The 19,266-nt window shown below is 35.6% G+C and overlaps 2 protein-coding genes across 4 annotated transcripts in view; both read left to right on the top strand.

Moving 5' to 3' along the window:
• The window catches only part of LOC110026364 (phosphomevalonate kinase, peroxisomal), a 32,556-nt gene extending 24,811 nt beyond the window's left edge, over positions 1-7,745 (top strand). Inside the window, exons 9-11 of one of the 2 annotated variants that reach the window (XM_020727268.1) lie at positions 6,535-6,657; positions 7,154-7,437; positions 7,587-7,745. In XM_020727268.1, coding sequence (XP_020582927.1) covers positions 6,535-6,657; positions 7,154-7,420 — 390 coding nt within the window. In that variant the 3' untranslated portion in view covers positions 7,421-7,437; positions 7,587-7,745. Of the gene's footprint in view, positions 1-6,534; positions 6,658-7,153; positions 7,528-7,586 lie in introns of those variants that run through there. The other variant, XM_020727267.1, reaches the window with a different exon arrangement.
• A 5,595-nt stretch (positions 7,746-13,340) lies between these two features.
• Positions 13,341-19,266, top strand: part of LOC110026381 (probable 4-coumarate--CoA ligase 2) — a gene marked incomplete in the record, with an annotated part of 8,367 nt that continues 2,441 nt past the window's right edge. The window contains 2 exon segments of one of the 2 annotated variants that reach the window (XM_020727294.1): positions 13,341-13,498; positions 13,585-14,771. In XM_020727294.1, the coding sequence (XP_020582953.1) occupies positions 13,722-14,771 (1,050 nt within the window). 2 annotated transcript variants of the gene reach the window in all.

Genomic DNA, 19,266 nt, shown 5'->3' with positions numbered 1-19,266 from the left:
CACTTAATTGAAGTTCGTACGTAATTCTTCATCCAGACATAACTCTGCGTCCGGACGTAATATTTCTTCCCAATATTGTGACTATCTCCTGCACAATCCCTTTCTCACCACACCACAACTCACACCATCATCCTCTTCTCTGCTCTCTGCATGACCTTCTTGATTTGACTCCCTCTTCATTTGCAAGGCTCGCATGAGACAAGCACCTCAGATTGCACATCCAAACCTCGAGACTCACTGCACTTCATGCCACCCTGTAGCTCTACCTTTGAGCGTTGTGCGCCTCTCCCAATCACACCCACTCCTCTCCAGCACGTGGGAGCCCGAATATCTCTTTCTGGTATCTTTTCCCTCACTCCCTAGCTTTTACACAACATTCCACAGGAGACCCTTGCCCTCTCAGTCCTGTTTCTCCCCCCTTCGTGGATCCTCGAATAGTAAGCAAATGGGTTCATTTCAAGAACCCATCTGCTCTGGCCTCGAGCCCTCATGAGAATCTTGTGCAACTCCATCTCCTTTGCCATCTCCCCTTTCTCATATGACTTGCAAACCCCAAGTGGGTGCCTCTTTTTCCAGCCACACACACATAGGCTCTCCAAACCCTGCCTTTTTGTACCTTCTTTCTATTGCTGTCCCGAACCCACACCAAGCCACCACCATTTCTACCTCCTCTTCTTCTTGCACGCTCTTACAAATTGTGCTCACCCCACCTATGCCAACTACCCCAACACATGATACAAATATATAATATGTTTTGTTTTTGTATTGGTTTAGGTTAATAAGAATTTTTAATTAGTGAAAAGATTAGTTAGTAGCAAATTAATGATTTGCCCTCGTATAAATAGTCTCCTTTGGAGATATTGGATGGAAATAAACTTACGTGGTAAGTTTTTCTTCTTTCGTTTCTTCTATTTTTTGGAGTTATCGGCATCCCAACTCCCAGATACAACTGTTTTTAGAGAATAGTGTAGGAATCTCTTGTTTTTTTCATTGTACAAAGAGGACTAATATTTATACAAGAAGTTTAATATTTAGAATTAAAAAGAGTAAAATAAGAGCAAAAACTATGCCTAAATTTATGCCTATGCAATCAAGGCTATTTACACCATATCAGGGCAATTAGTGCTATTGATTTTTTTTCCCATAATTACGGTAATAATTAATAGGAAACTCATAATTATATACTAATTGCTTATTTTCATTCAAATATTATGTATATAATTGATTTTGCATTTAATTACTTCCTAATATCATGCATGGAATTGATCCTGTAATCCTTAATACTTCCCCTCAAGTTTGAAATTATGTTAATTCTTAACCTGCTGAGTAGTATCGAGAATTGAGAAGCGTTCAATGGTTTTGTGAAAACGTCCGCTGGCTGCTCCAAAGTGGACACGTGAGTCAACTTTATCATTTCTTTTTGAACCTTCTCCCGTATGAGATGACAATCAATCTCTATGTGCTTTGTTCGATCATGATATACCTGGTTCGAGACGATGTGAAGTGATGCTTGGTTATCACAAAATAAATTAACAGTATGTGAATGCATGATCATCAAATCCTGCAAAATTGTTCTTAGCCAAATAATCCCGCAACAGGTAGCGGCCGTGGACCGATATTTAGCTTCTTCACTAGAACGTGCTACTGTGATTTGTTTCTTGGTTTTCCAAGAAATTAATGAACTCCCAAGGAAGATACAATACTAGTAACTGATCTTCGAGTGTCACGACACCTGACCCAATCTGCATCACAAAAGACATTTAGTTGGCTGAGCTTTCTGCTGAGAGGAAAATTCCTTTTCCTGCTGTTGTTTTACATAATGTAGGACTCGATGGGTTGCTTCTAAGTGTGGCACTCGTGGTTTGTCCGTAAATTAACTTAGAATATGAATTGCATATGCCAAGTCAGGACATTTGGTAGTCAAGTAGATTAATCTCCCAACTAGTCTTCGGCATGATAATGGATCACTGACTTCTCCTTTTGATTTGCTAAGAGATAAGTTTTGTTCCATAGGGAAAGTGGCTGGTTTTGCACCGATGTACCCGACATTCTCGAGTATTTCAAAAGCATACTTTCGCTGTGAAAGCACAATATCATTCTGGGATCGTGCAACCTCACTACCAAGGAAATATTTCAATTGTGCAAGGTCCTTTAATTTGAAATTGTTCCTCAAGAATATTTTGACATCTTCAATTTCTTGTAAATCGTTCCCTTCAATGACGACATCATCTATATATATAAGAAAGGAGATGAATTTACCATTCTGAGATCGTACGAACAAGGAATAGCCTGCCTTTGATTGCATAAAATTGGCTCGCTTTAGAGCAGTGAAAAGCTTGATGAACCATTGTTGTGAAGCTTGTTTGAGACCATATAATGATTTGTGGAGTTTACAAACTCAAGTCTCTCCCTTTCGTTTGAGGCCACGAGGTAGCGACATATATACGTCTTCGTCGAGGTCCTCATGCAAGAAAGCATTATTGACATCTAGTTGGTGGAGATGTATTGCTTAGTTGAAGCTAACACAAGGAGTAGGCGAACAGTTACAACTTTGCTACAGGGGCAAATGTTTCATGGTAATTTAGCCCTTTAATTTGATTATACCCTTTTGCCACTAATCTGGCCTTGTAGCGTTCAACTGTCCCATCTGCACGAAGTTTGATTTTGTATACCCATTTGCCTTTTTCCAGGCAGTAATGGTACAAGGAACCATGTGTCATTGGCATTGAGTTCGTCAAGTTCTTCTCGCATAGCAACCTGCCATTTTGGATCTCGAGCAACTTCTACAAAAGTGCTTGGCTCCTTTTCAATTGAAAGAGTAGTGGTAAAAACACGATGTTTATGCGATAGTTAGCATATGACAAGACGTTGTTTAATGGATAGAAGATACTTGTAGCTTTGGCCGACACGTAGTTTGATGTTGGGGGGTGTCGTGAGGGAAGAGAAATACCAACATGATACTCGCGCAAATAGTTAGGCGTTTTTGCTGTTCTCATTGGTTGTGGTGATGATATTTTTTGGTTTGGAGTTGTAAGTTGTTATGAGGATAAATTTGGAGTGAGTGAAGGTGAAGGAGTCTCTTGAGGGCGAATTTTGTTGTTTTGAGAAGATGGAATATCTTCTTGAGGTAATTCATCAAATGAAGGCATGTCGGTGTGGGTGGTGAAGTGCAGAATTGGAACTTTATCTGTAGCGAAAGAAGGGGAATGAAAAGTGTTTTAATGGAAAAGAACATCTCGTGATACAAAAACTTTCCTAGTTGAAAGGTCGTAGACTCTATAGTCATTTTAAGCGTATGGATATCTTAAGAAAAGACATCGAATGGCTATAAGATCAAACTTGGTTGGTCGTTGATAGTGTATTGAAGCAAAACAAAGACACCCAAACACGCGCAACTGATCATACGTGGGTTGTGTTTGGAAGAACATTTCGAAAAGTCTTTCCTTGGAGAAGGGGTGTTGGTGTTCGGTTAATTTGGTCGGTGGCAGTTAGGATTGCATCTCCCTAAAATTTTTTGGGTAAATTAGCTTGAAACAATAAAGCTCGGGCTATGTTGAGTAGGTGACGATGTTTTTTTTTCAGTTATGCCATTTTTTTTGCGGAGTGGAGACACAATTGGAGTGGTGAATGATGCCTTTGTCGAGATAAAAATTCCTCAATATGAATTCACGACCATTATCACTTCGAATGATTTTGACCTTTAGATTGAATTGTGTTTCAATGAGGTTTATAAACTTGATGATGTATGAATGTGCATCTGATTTATGGTTCATCAAATAAATTCATATGCATCGAGTATAACCATAAAAAATTGTGAGAAAATACCATGCTCTTGTGATTGAAGGAACATGGTATCCTCCCCAAATTTCAACGTGAATTAATTCAAAAGATGTTTTTGAGCGAATGAAACTTGTTTGAAAAGATGAAAGAGTTTGCTTAGCCAATGGGCAAATTAAACAATAAAAAACATTACAAATTTTCTTGTCTATGATTGGGAAAGGAAACAAGCTGAAAATTTTATTCGATGGGTGGCCTTATGCTAGACATTTGGAGATGGTACCGTAGCAACATTGCACTTGCTCTTTTGTTGAGTATCAAGGTAGTAGAGTCCTCTTTTAGTTCCCTTCCCAATCATTTTTCCCAATAGTTGGTCCTGTAGCATACAAGTGTGGTTATTAAAAAGGACAAGACATTGTGAATCAAATACAAATTTGCTAATAAAATCAAATTTAATTTAAAGGAAGGGACAGAATATTTTGTAGAACGAAATAAGCAAAAAGGATGTTGCCTATGTGCGTGACAGTTGCAGTAGCCCCGTTAGTCTAGTGAACTTTTCGATTGGTGACGTTGGATTTTGATAGGTTGGCTGAATATATCATGTGATATGTGGCTCCTGTGTCAAGAATCCAACACATTTCGTTGTCAAAAATAGAGTCACAAAAAGTTTTACCAGAGATATCACTCATGAATGATGTACTACCAATATGAGTAGCCATCGAATTAGATTTGCTCTCTGCAAGTAGTGACATGAGACTTTGATATTGTTTGACTGTAAGGGTGAATGGTGCAGAACTCGTTGATGTATTGACATCCGCATGGTTGGCTTTGGAAGCAAAATTTTTAGATTATCGAATTTACTAGATTCAGGCTTGACTGAATTTTGAGTTTTGTCTGCCATGTATTTCGAAATAGAGAGAAGATAAATGGGGGTTTTGGCGTGGGGAAGGCCGTCGATGAGCGGCGGCTTCGAGATTTTACAAGAGAAGAAGAGGAGATGGTAGGGCTCATAATCTTGTTGGCTCTGATACCATGTTGGAAAATAGTGTAGGAATCTCTTGTTCTTTTCATTGTACAAAGAGGGCTAATATTTATACAAGAATTTTAATATTTAGAATAGGAAATAGGAGTAAAATAAGAACAAAAGTAATGCCTAAATTTATGCTTATGCAATCAAGGTTATTTACATCATATTAGAACAATTAGCGCTATTGATTTCTTTTCTATAATTACATTTATAATTAATAGAAAACTCATAATTATACACTAATTTCTTGATTTCATTTGAATATTATGCATATGATTGATTTTGCATTTAATTACTTCCTAATATCATGCATGAGATTGATCCTACAATCCTTAACAGCTGTCGACCCAGCTCACACTCCCGTCTTTCACATACACTTCTTGGTGAGTGGCGACCACCACCTGCCCTCAATCCTGTTTCCATCAACCACCGCCATGCCTAACAACCCCTTCCTCTCCAGCTCCTGATTTGGCAACTTTCACATCATCAATCCTTCCTCTCTAAAAAAAGTAAATAAACAAACTTAATCACATCCTCTCATTCTCTCTCCAAACATAAAAATTGTGCATCCTCAAAATCCATGCAAACATGTTTTGCCGGTGCCACCTTCTATAAGGTATAAAGTAAAAAAATGCAAACTCGTCAAAACTTCAAAATTACGTACCTTTATACACTTTTTTCATCACTGCGGGAAGATTCTATGCTTAGTAAATTTTTGTGCAAGTGAAACCCTTCATACGCATCTTTTTTGCCATGGTGGGGAGAAAGACTCCGGGCTGTCAAAATAAATACCCATACATGTTTTTTTTGGGCGCATTAGGAAAATTTGTGTTTCTGTTGTGCATGTGACCCATACACACTTCTCTTTCGAGAAAAAGATCTAACGGTGTTATTTACACCACTCATGTGTCTTTTTTGACATGGTGGGCAGGCCCAATGCTCATGATACAATTCCTTAGATGTGGAAGACGTCATGAGACTTCCAAACTTTTGATTGACAGGACCCAAACAAGATTATGCAAAACAGGCATGAAAATAAAATAAAATAAAATTAGAATGATGATAAAATGTAAAAATAATACATTATTTCAAAGTGACGGGGAAAACTTCTCATATATGGTTCCTTTAGCGGTTTGTGCTCTTTTTGAAACTTTATTAGAACATGCAACAACTGAAAGGACAGATTTGGCATAATGGCTCTTTCCATTCTCACTGTTAATTTGCTTGTTGTATCCGCAAAGCATTTGTTTCCCCTTTTTTAGAAGAACTGTGTTATACTTTAATCTGAGATTAGAAATGCTTATTTAATGCTTGCCAAACCTAGGTTTCCACATTTTGAACTCTTTACCCCTTTTCAATTCTCAAATACTTTGTGAAAACCAAATTGATCCCGGAGATCATTAAAATTTTTCTAATTTGGTGGGTGCCCTACTTCTGTACTCATGTAAAATGTTGGAATATGGTTTCTATTGTTTTCTTACTGAAGAAGATAAGTAGTTTATTGGTTGAGAGATGCTAACTAAGCGGTAGATTTTCGGCAATGATTCTAGAACAATTATGTAATGAACTGCAAGTAGAACTTGTGAAAAATGTGATGTTCATTTCAAGAGTGTTCATTATAGAGAAGTATCTTACTGAATCTGAAAGTGTTTCAAAACTTTTATTTTTATTCAACGTTATGCCATCTAATTATAGTTCCTAAAAATGCAATTATCCTATTGTTTGTTTAGTGGCTGGAGCAAGCTGTTGATCATTATCAAGAGGAAATTGTGAAGTCACTCCTTGGAGCAAGAGATACTTTCTTTGAGATTAGATTTCTTCTGCAGCAGATGGGAAAAGCTGCTGGTGTACCTGTATGTTCCTTATTTTACCATATTAACTGATAGTCGGTGACTTATTTATTTCTTTGATATATTATTGAGGGACATCTCTTCTTTATTTAATATGTATAGTAGTTTTAATGAATTCTATATCTTAACTTACTCTTTGGGCAAAGAAACAATTTTCTTACCCTTGCCAGAAGCTAAATCTAACCGAGTATTGTTGGAAATTAATGTTTTACTTCGAGAAGGTTCTCTTACATCACTTTATTTATTCATTTGGTTGAGAAGACTAGTTTTACATTGATACTTGCTGCAAACGAATGATTATTTTTCTAGCATTTCTTTCTTATGTAGGTCTAGGTCATCTAATTTTCTAATGCTAAATATTATTTGCTTTCATTCTTTATATGACTGTTTTGGGCTATGCTGCATGTGGATATGCCAAAAATGACTGTTTCCATGATCCTCCTTACAACATTGAAACTTTTTTTTTCAATATACAAATTTATTATTTTAAATATTGCAGATAGAACCAGTATCACAAACCCAGCTTTTAGATGCCACAATGAATATGAATGGTGTTCTGCTAGCTGGAGTTCCTGGAGCTGGTGGCTTTGATGCTATTTTCGCCATCATTGTCGGAGAAGCCACTGGCGGTGTCGCGAAGGCCTGGAGCTCAGCAGGTGTGCTTCCATTGCTAGTTTGGGAAGATCCTCGCGGTGTAGCTCTCGAAGAGGGCGATCCCAGAAGTCGAGAATTATCTTCTGCCATGTCATCTGTCAACATATACTAGAAACAAGTTCAGAGTATTTTATCATAAATGGTATTTTGAAAATAATTGGCAGCTTAACTGAATTGTGGTAGAATTGCGCTTGTCATTTAAGCCTATCTTTTCATTTTCATTTACACTTTTTCTCACTGAAATTAATGTAATTGTATTCACTTAACAATTAGAGTATTTTATCATAAACGGTATTTTGAAAATAATTGGCAGCTTAAATGAATTGTGGTAGAATTGCGCTTGCCATTTAAGCCTATCTTTTCATTTTCATCTACACTTTTTTCACTGAAATTAATGTAATTGTATTCACTTAACAATAAAATTTAACTTATTTCTCCTTCGATGTACAAGCAGAAATGTTAAATGTTGCAGTGCCATGTTCCTTCAAATTATCCTTTCACGTGTACTTTCTCTCTAAATTTGTTTGAATCTGGCACTCTTACCCCTTTAATATCATGCAAATCTTTCAGCTTCCCTAATTGTTCCAAATGACTTCCCAAGGGGTTTCTAAATTGAGCCTACAGTAAACCTTGAATTTCATAGAAAATTTTAAATCAATTTTGAAATTTGTAATATTATGGTAAAGGATTTTAACAATTTTAAACTATCAATTTAATTGTTCTGAGATTGAATTAAATAAATAAATAAATAATATGCCAATGATTAATTAATATTTGGCCTCTGTTTTTCCCAGCCTCTATAAAGCTTTGTCTATTCTCATAGTGCTCTAATTGGTGATATGTGCTTCATTCTATGTTCGATTCGCGGAAAATCTGATCAAGAATATTTTGATTGTACGATTACATAACTCTAGATTTCAAATAATCACAAAACGATCACAAATCTAAAGCCAATCACTTGTATCAATTTAAATTATTTTATCCTAATTTTCAATATAATTTAAGACTGTTCAATTATGTTTTGATTAATCTCAATGTAATTTAAATCCAAAAAAAAAAAATTATTTTTGATGTATATATTTTAAACAACAGTTTCTTGAAATAGTTGCAATAAACACTGCACCGAAACACATTGTGTTTAAACTTTGTCTGTTTATTGCATTAATTCAATAAAACTCAATTTAAATTGACTCTAATCTAATATTTTATAAGCACATTGATATTCATACTCTACATAAAAATATGATTGTTTATGATCCTAACAAAAATTCTCTCCTTTGATATGTATTCTAAACACTGATAATGATTTATATAAAGCATCATTTAGAGTTTATGCCCATTCTAGCCGCCTCTTTCAACCTTTTTAACAACTCACCATTTAAGTTATCCCACCTTATTATTATTATTATTATTATTATTATTATTATTATTATTATTATTATTATTATTATTATTATTATTATTATTATCATTATTATTATTCTTCAAGCTTATGATGGGGGTTTGCATGCCAACATCTCTCCACCTCTACCATCTTAACTCGTCTTTCTAAATCTTATAAACATTTTTCATATCTTTCTCCTTTACATAAAAAGTACCTTCCTTACTAATCCAAACTACTTGCCCCTTCTTTATTCTTCCTTTGTTCTCCTCTAATCAAAGCTAGCGTTAGGTCCATTGATTCCTGGGAGCTTGTCCCCTGGAACAAGCTTTTTGTTGGACCACTTTCCATGTGTTTTAAGCTGAGAATATCTCATTAGTGCATAAATGGTATAAATGAGAAGCGCCCCTTATACATGATTAATAATATTGAAGAAGAATTCTCCCTTTTTCCTGGAGGATCTTTTTCATGTGACAATGAGCGGGAGATGCATCTTGTCAGTTGATCAATGGATTTAAGTGCCATCTTACAACACTTTTTTAGCTACAACCAAAAAGGATTTGAAAACTCAATTATGTGTTTGAACTTTTTTACTTTGTATGAGGTATCCTTCCATTTAAAACACTCATGCGTAGAAGACTATGATCAAGTGTAGAACGCTCGACTAATTTTCACAAAGATGACCAATTTATTTCAAGCACTGGTATGTGATTTTCCTAAAATTGAAGAAGACTTCAAGAAAATCCTTTACTTGGTGAATTTTTATTTTCTTAAAAGTTTGGAATAAAGATAGTTTATCTAATATTGCTTTTAAGATAAGTGTTTATCTTACCACAGATAATACCACTCTTTATAAATCAAGACGAACTTTTTTCGGGCAAGTATTTATTTCAATCCTTCATCTAAAATGCCTAATACTATTCTTATGAATTTAAGTAACACCAAATTCTTCCAGTAAGTCCTCTACAAATGGAAACACACTAACTTTGCACATGGAAAACATTTTTTCCTTATTAAACTTCCACGGAGCAATTTTAACAGAATTTTAATATCCTATTAGGATAAAGTAGAAGTCATTTCTCTAGAAAAATAAGGACCAATCTTGCAATGGTTTCATAGCAACATCATCCTTTATTTGAAAGTATCTCTAGTATTAATATCTTTTTGCACTATCCACAAAATCAAAGTATTCCCAATGTTTCCATCATTCCTCAAGCTTTTGTGTTTGATGAGCCCCTAAACACTTCAATAAGCTAGAAAGAAGTGTCTTACAACATAACAAATTGCATCTCTGATGAAAGTCCAACTAAAAAGGAAAGGTAAAATCATCAGGCCCAAAAGAGACATGCTTAAGGTCAACAAAAATATTGCATTTAATTTCTTCATTTATCGAAGGAGAGACGAGCAAAAAAGTGACGAGAAGGAATCATGCACTTGTAAAAATGGAGTTCCAACCATAAGAAGGATCAGTATATGTATTAAAGAGTTTTTTAATATGATGAATGATTGTAATGGCAATATCTGTCTTAGAAAAGAACACAACTTCGTCATAGAAATTACATTAATATTTTTTTTTCCACCTGAAATCTTTGAGAAAAAAAAGTAAATCATCCTCCCCTAAAGAGATCCACTTGGATGTCTTGTTGAGATAGCCATAAGCCTTAACATTGCTTGGGCTCATAAAATTTTTTATTGTTATCTTGAAGACTAAGATTTAATCTGAGATCAGTAGAGTTAGTTGAAACAGACCATTGAATGTGCTCCTAATCTTTGGAAGATTCGTTAATAACATTGATAGTTCAAACTTGAAGCATTTAGCTTCAATTTAAGATTTTTGAACTTGTGGAGTAAGGAGAAGAGAGGACATTAGTTAGGGGAAGAGCACAAAAATAGTTCTCAAAATAATCTAAAAAATGATTCAAAGCTATAGGTCATATTGTATAAGGATGTTACACAGAAGTTTGTTTTTCTTTGTACGCAACATGTAATTCTAAATTGTGGTAATTATAGTGACATCTACATTACTACACCTTTTGTTTTACATGAAACAAAAACATGTTGAAGTTCATATTTTTGCAAAAAGTTTGGGACCCATTTGCTTCACAACATTATGAAATAAAAGAAAAGAGGAGATCATCTTTAGGCTAAAATTAATGATTGCAATTAACAAAGTTATATTAAGCATTTGAGGCATTTTGAGTATTAAACCATTTAATGTCCATATAGCCTTAACAAAATCCACCAAAAACTAGAGATCAACTGCATCATACATTCAGAGATCCAAAACCATGAATAATAGTGATATATACCATACCATGTTCTTCATCAATGAAGAATCGTGATATATACTATACCATATTGAAGTTTGAATGTTTCTTGCTCAAAAAATTGCATCAAGATTCATGGCATACCTCAAGATTCGTGTCAAATGATGAAAATTTGTTGTTGAGTATCCATTAGAAAAAGGGTTGGTTGGATAATAAGCATATACCACATTCAAAATGTAAAGATTTTAAATTCTTAAGTATTTAATTGAATGAAGAAAAAATCCATAAAAATTTAAGGGTTTTATAATATAGGTAATAGTTCATTTTCAATGTATCCTGAATTTGTTCAAATCAAGCAAATTTTAACTATTGAAAGCTGGCCCTCGTGCATCTGTAGAACCTCTGAAACCCTTGTGATCGCATCAACCTCAATCTCATAAAAATAACTAAATGCAACGACAATTACCCCATGTCATACTTGGCCTGCAACTTCTCCTACTTTCACTGTCCCCATCTCACTACTTTTATCATAGATAAATTCGTTGTGTTGATCTGGCTTTCTCATACCACTGTCAACATGATCCCATTAGTGTTTATTGTTTGATCCATCCTGCTCTCATCCCACGCATCCCATTCTTTGTCTTTGTGATTTCTGTAATTTCTTTTACTATCAATTTAAGACAAAAAGAAGAACTAAACTTATTTTACAACAATCTTGATAATTGCATGTTGAATCCATTTTGGAGTAGGATTCCTTATAGCTTGTGATACCATACAATCTTGTAGGAGATCCCTGTGGATATAGCATCGAACTAAAACAAAAAATGAGGAGTGAGATAGATAGTAATCCTTGATGCAAGCCTCCAGAATTTTCCTGACTCCTTAGGGAAAAAAGAGAGAGATAAGAGTGATAGACATGGGTAGAGAGATAGAGAGAGATAAGGTCCAAAAGTCCCCCTTTCTCTCCCGTAGCCTCTTTCATTTTATTCATGAGAGACCATTAATTATAAAATATTGAATGCACTGTTTCTTCTTTCATTAGCAGGCCTCATCTGGGATCCTTGATAGGAAAGCATTACTGTGGACAAGATCTACACCCGGTGCACAATCTGATGCCGACGATGTGTTCAGTGTCCTTTGTTTTGGATGAAGGGTTAAGCCTCGAAAATTGACAAAGGCATTTAATATTTTCCCGACTCCTTAAGGAAAAAAGAGAGAGATAAGAGCGATAGAGATGGGGAGAGAGATAGAGATAGATAAGGTCCAAAAGTCCCCCTTTCTCTCCCCTAGCCTCTTTCATTTTATTCATGAGAGACCATTAATTTTAAAATATTGAATGCACTGTTTATTCTTTCATTAGCAGGCCTCATCTGGGATCCTTGATATGAAAGCATTATTGTCGACAAGATCTACACCTGATGCACAATCTGATGTCGGCGATGTGTTCACTATCCTTTGTTTTGGATGATGGGTTAAGCCTCGAAAATTGACAAAGGCATTTAATATTGATCGGCTGATACTTTAGGCTAGATTTTAGCCTCCACTACTGATTTCAGTTTGCTAACTTGATTCAGCCGCTTCTGCTGATCAGCTCGATTCCACCACTTCTCTCTGATTCGGCCACTCTCCTGTTTCGGCTGATCGGCCCGGCTTGGTCACTTCAATTGATCGGGCTGGTTCGGCCATGCAGGCGGGTGGTTCCGGTTCCATGTTCACAATTCAGTATATGTGTATACACTACAAAAATTAAAATAATATAAAATCAAATTAAACTGCATTTGAAGTATCTCTGTATACCAAAAGTGAAACAAATGACCCAAAAAAGTAGAGCAAGTGCAATGCCAAAGGACCAAAACTAAGCAACAAAGAAGATGCAATTTAAAATAAAATTCAAAATTCATTTAAAAGTAAAACAAATTCTAATCCGACTTTACTCTTGATATGCCACACTAATGATTAGAAAAAAAAATTACTTTCTTAAATTAAATGGCACAAAAAAAAACTTTACTTCTGGTTGTCCATTTTTATAATGGTGTACCTTTAATAAGATAAAGTTATATTTGTTGAGTTTTTTTTGCATTTGTTCATGCAAAATGTGCGTGACTAGAAATTGCTCGACACCCCCGTTTTGTATGCCCTGTGCAAAATACGCTGTTTTCATTTTCATGAAGGTGACATTGTCGTGTGCTCCTTTATTTTCCACATCTCCCGCTAACCCATCGAGCTTACCTCCACCATGCAGGACACCTAACTCCCACCACCCGCATTTATTTATCTCATCCTCTGCTTTCCGACGCTGCCAAATCTTACAGGCCGCTATAACTCCCCGTCTACCTCTCTCTTTTCTCACCTCCCCCCCCCCCCCCTCTCCCTTTTCCCCCCCCCCCCCCCCCTGATCTCCATCTTCCCTCCCTCCGAAAGTTCACCTCTCAGTTTAGGCCGACAGTTAAATCTGCTCTTTACCAGCTTCTTCTCCAAAACTTCTAAATTTAGCCTTCCACGTTCTCTTATTTTTCGTGCTCTGCGCTGCATGCATTCCCAGGTACCCTCCACGTTCACTCTCCTTATGCTGTTGCGAACCTGCATCTTGTAGTTACGTTGTTCTGCATTCCCGTTTTCAATCAACAGAATCAATGCTTAAGTTTTGATAGAGAGACTCCCAGAAGGATCTATGATTTCCGTTCTCTGACAAGTACATAGATTCGCTATCAAGAACGACGCTTTAAAAATTGCTCCTTTTTTAACTCGCTCACACAACGCTCAACATGATTTCCATTGCCTCCCCCGAGCTCCACCCTCACGAGGTCTCCCCGCCTGCTTCAGCGCCGCCGCCGCCACAGGCAGAAACCATCATCTTCCGGTCTAGGCTCCCCAACATTCCCATCCACAACGATGTTCCCCTCCACACCTATTGCTTTGAGAAACTAACAGAGTTCGCCGACAACCCCTGCCTCATCGCTGGCCCGACCGGCCAAACCTACACCTTCGCCGAGACCCACCTCATCTGCCGCCGTACAGCTGCCGGCCTCGCTCACCTCGGCATCAAGAAGGGCGACGTTGTTCTCATCCTCCTCCAAAACTGTCCACAGTTCGTCTTCACCTTCATCGGGGCCTCTTTTCTCGGCGCTGCCGCGACCACTGCTAATCCATTCTGCACGCCAGCTGAAATCCACAAGCAATTCACTTCCTGCAGCGCGAAGATCGTCATCACTCAGTCTATATACGTGGACAAACTCCGAGGCTGGAAAGAATTCGGCGCCGGGCTCATTGTTATCACCGTCGACGATCCGGCGGCGGGATGTTTACCTTTCTCCGTTCTGTCCGCCGCCGACGAGGCGGCGGTTCCTGAGGTATCGATCGACGCCAACGATACGGTGGCTCTGCCGTTCTCGTCGGGCACGACGGGATTGCCCAAAGGGGTGGAGCTGACTCATAAAAGCTTGATATCGAGCATTGCGCAGCAAGTTGATGGTGAAAACCCGAATCTTTATTTGAGAATCGACGACGTGGTGCTCTGCGTGCTTCCTCTGTTTCACATCTATTCCCTCAACTCTGTTTTGCTCTGCTCGCTTAGGGCGGGTGCGGCCGTGGTGATGATGCCAAAATTTGAGATCGGGGCAATGCTGGGCTTGATTGAGAGGCATAAGGTGACGGTGGCGGCGGTGGTGCCGCCATTAGTGCTAGCTCTGGCGAAGAATCCGATAGTGGAGAGATATGATTTGAGCTCAATAAGGATCGTTATCTCTGGTGCGGCGCCGCTCGGGAAGGAGATGGAGGACGCTCGGTGTCGGCTGCCGCATGCGATTCTCGGACAGGTAATTCCCGTTCCTCTGATTCCACACAAGTCTCATTCCATGAAACTGAATTGCGGAGAAATTATATCATATTATACGACTTGTGTTTACAATTATCATTACTTGAATGTATGATCCGCATCTAATAATTTCATCATTTAAAAATGAAAATGCTATGTTTTCTTTTTCATTCAATTATTTATTTTTGTTGTTCCAAAATTTGTTTAAAAGTAAGGGGTGTTTAAGCATAGTTTAGCTTGACTGACAAGATATTGGAGAATCACACCCAAAAATTAAAGAGTAGCGCAGAAAGAAGATCAATATTCAACAGTAAAAAAACATAACCTTTTTATCGTGAAATTATTTATAGATATAGGAGCATGAACATTACAATTAAAGATCTATCCTACAATCATTAATTTTTGAGGGAGTTGTTTAGTAAATTACAGAGAAAATATAATAACATAACATATGGGATTATCAGATCAATATGAGGTCTAGCGATTGTCTCGTACATTCAATCGATTGTCTTTGGGTTGCTATGTTGGTAGTTGATTGATAGTGATGACACTACTTGATTGGTTCTGCGATGAACTGGTCATATTTTGAGGTGATCTGAGCCTCGAGGTCACCTTTAGATGTCCTTCTGACTCTGGGATTGCCAACCGATATGACGCTCCCATATATGGCTGATGGTCTGATTCCTCCATTGACGGTCTTTCCTTCTCTGACCGTTGGATTACTTTATATAAATTTGTGTCTGTGAATAAGGCCTACTGGGTTTGGCCAGTGGGTATAGGTGACTCAAAAAGCTCATCTCACTTTTTTAATTAGGCAAGTGATAGTCTCTACATTTATGAAGAAATAAGATATTCTCACCTTTAAGAGAAACTTGTGGTGGTTTAAAAAAGTGACTTCATTAATCACAAACTGTTCATCTATTTGGGGAGCCTTTGGCCTTCTACAGGGAATAATCTCTAATCTCTTAGACTTGATCCTGAATTGAAATCACTTGTGATGTGGTCAAAATATGGAGTGCTTGGAATGAGCCAATATGGGTGAAAATCTTTTCCAATAGGCCTGGGAAGGTAATGTAAGGTTTGTTGGAGTTATATTTAGTGTGAGATTGAAAATTGAAATGCCAAAGTGGCCAAAGTAGAGGCTTGAATAATCCAACCGTCAAGTAAATGGTTGAACTTCAAAATGATGGTATCAACAATTAGGACAGCTTTAGGCCTTGAAGTGAAGTGACGATATTAGGGATGTGAGCTTAATAATGATCTGAAAAGTTTTAATATATATATCTATATATATATATATATATAATATTGTAAAGGAATGGTCAGTGGCTATTATATGCCATCTCTCATGCGTCTAAGAAATCGAGTACCACACCCTACACTTCCTTATTTGGTCAAATGGGCTAGATTAAGTTTAGGGCTTTGAGGGAGTAAACTTGAAGGCAAGAAACATAAGGAAAATACTTATACATGATAAAAGATTATCTTAAGAATATTTTTAGAATATCTGAAATTTTTTGAGATATGTTTTTTATGCTAAATAATTATACAAAAATTACAAAATATAGAGGAGACAATTTTTAATACAAACAATAGCAAGAAACATTAAATTTATACACAAAAGATAAGCTAATTACTCATCAAAGTAACTAGTTGAAAAGATCATTGAACCTTTTTCTATAGAGGTAAGTTAACAACTGAATCCCTTTGAGTTTTGCTCATTTAATGCATTATCAGAACATCACCAAAATCCATTCTTACCAATAAAATATAAAGGTACAAAATTTGTAATAAGATTTATCAGATATTATAAAAGAGAGTAAAGTTGGGAGGGATGAGCAAGTGTGTGGATGAGATGGAGGTGGTTACACTTGAAGAACTATTGATAACCACCCTAAGGGAAATTTGGTTGACTATTCTAGGTGAAAATTAATTATTTGGATAAGTTTTATAGGAAATGGTTAGTTTTTTTTAATTTTAATCATTTATCCATGATAGTTGAAAATTGAAAATTCAAATTTTATAGGTTTTGAAACTTGGAATTAAAATTTTTAAACTACTATAGATATCTACAAACACATTTGATAAATGCATAAACTATTATATGACATTCATAAAAAAAAAAAAAACATAATTTTTCCTAATGATTATTGATCATTCTATTCTAGATTATTGGATCTCGTTGAACTGTTCCTTTCTCCTTAGATTAGCCTTATGATTGATCACATAATCATATGATTATCATCAGGTGCAACATTACTCTGATCCCTAAACTCAAATTAGTCTACTAATTTTCACTCTTTTATAGGTGTTTTTAATAAGTTTACATCCAACGTTGTACTTGTTTCTTAACTAAGTTTAATTTCTGTGAGAATTGTATATAAGTGATCAATTATGATAAATTTAAAAAAAAACAAGGCTCTTTTAAGATGGTGGAAGAGTATGAAAGTGTTTTTTAGACCAATTCAAGGGTTCAAGGACTTGGATAGGATTATTGCTAGTCCGAGGAGCAAATTTTGGATTTTTGTCCATAACATTATCCTTAACTTCAACCATTAGTAACTTTCTTCAAAGTAAATAATATATCATGAAATCAATAGGGATTGAAGTGGAGGATGATATGGAGAGTTTTGTGATTTTTGGAGTTGTCTAGATATTTTCCTTGGAATTAATTTCAATGCTTGTACAACAGAGTCAACTTTGTTCAAAATATGTTAACTCTAAATTTATGTTCTAATAAAAGCTATGAAGGCCATGATGACATCTAAAAAAAATTAAAAATTTTGGATGAATATTGCTTTAATTTTGGGTTTTAATTAGAGAAACATATGTAAACAAAGTGTGTAGGGTATAATTGAAAACAAAAATTTAAGATAGCACAAAGGTATCATTTGAGGAGAAAATTATGAAAAATTAGAATTAGGTAGACACGAAGGTTAACAAAATTTTTGGGAAATTTTTTGTGGAGTTTAAGAACCCTAATATTGGTTGGGCAGAGATTTGGTTAGAGAAACCCTAGCTTTTGGCCAACCCTTAGGGTTTGTTTTTCTGTTGAAATTTTGAAAAATTAGGGTATAAGATTTAGTCAAAACACAATTTTGTGGCCAATACACAAACCTAAAAAAAAGACAAACAAAAAATTATTGAAAGAATAAAATATACGAAGAACAAATTCTATTCACTCACCTAAGTAAATAAAGGATGAATGATCACTAAACCTTCCATGGTTGGTTGGAAGCCTAGCAAACCATTCTAAAGGAATTTTTCTCTTGTAGTTATTCAAATCCACATTCCTTAATTTAATGGAAACAAGGGTTTTTTTTTTTTAACATTAGCACAATCAATCATTTCGAAATAAAGAGGGAACAAGGGAGGGGTGACCCCTTCCCATAACCACGGCATGGTCAGGACATCTTGTACTTATATTTGACTCCTCCTCCATATGGAACATGACTACAATCCATAAATATTTACTTATAGACAACATTCTTATAATTTAAGTTTACAAAGTGACAAAATAACATATTATCTTACACATGTTACACAACTGCATAAAATACACATGATAATTTAAAGATATTTTCAAATAAGAAAATCTTCTCTAATTAGCCATCAAATTTTCCTTTTTGGTTTGGCTTCTTTTAATTGGACCTATTTGTTAATTCTCTTGAATTGAGTTCTAGTAATGGACTAACATTCTGTGCCTGGGCTCCGCCTTCAAGCTATTGTTAGGTCCACCTTATGGATCTATATGTTTACAATCATATAATGAATTACTTTGATTGGGCTAGCAAGGCCCCACAATTTTTTTCCCTTTTTAGGGGTTTTCTATATAAAAAATTTTGTGGTTTCATCCTACTACTTTTCAATTAATGTAAGTCTGTCACATCTTCGTGCAACGTTTAAACGTTAATTTTTTACTCTACAACCTTAAATTTTCTGGCACACAACAAATTGATTATGTTTGGTGTTGGAATAACGGTTTGATTTATAGTTTTGAAAATTTTTAGTATTCTATTTTTAATATTTGGATTGTTTTGATCTTCATTAATCTAAATAAATCAAAAAACAAAATAAGGTTTAATGAAATAAATTTCGTTTGAACCACAAGATTCTTTTGTCTACTTCACCCAGCGTGACTCCACTATTTTTTTAATCTCATAATCTACAAGAATGAGAATGAAATTGTGAGGAGAATTTCTCTTAATATAATCTTAATTTGTAATAATTTTATGACCAATACTAAATTCCAAGTTTGCACAAGTTCAAACTAATTAAATTGAATTATATTAATACACGGGTTGGTTCAATTATGGCAAAACTCTGATCGGTCAAATTTTTTTATATTTCCTTTAGATTTTGATTTCACTCAAATTGAATAGTCATTAAATTAATATATCCAAATATATTGTTTGCACACCCTACTTTTATGATATTTAGCTGTTATATATATATATATATATATATATATATATATATATTTATTTTATAGATAT

This window comes from Phalaenopsis equestris, unplaced genomic scaffold (assembly GCF_001263595.1).
Source record: "Phalaenopsis equestris unplaced genomic scaffold, ASM126359v1 Scaffold000369, whole genome shotgun sequence".
Classification (NCBI taxonomy): domain Eukaryota; kingdom Viridiplantae; phylum Streptophyta; class Magnoliopsida; order Asparagales; family Orchidaceae; genus Phalaenopsis; species Phalaenopsis equestris.
The sequence above is the reverse complement of the archived record's forward strand: the minus strand, read 5'-3'. Positions and strand labels throughout refer to the sequence as shown.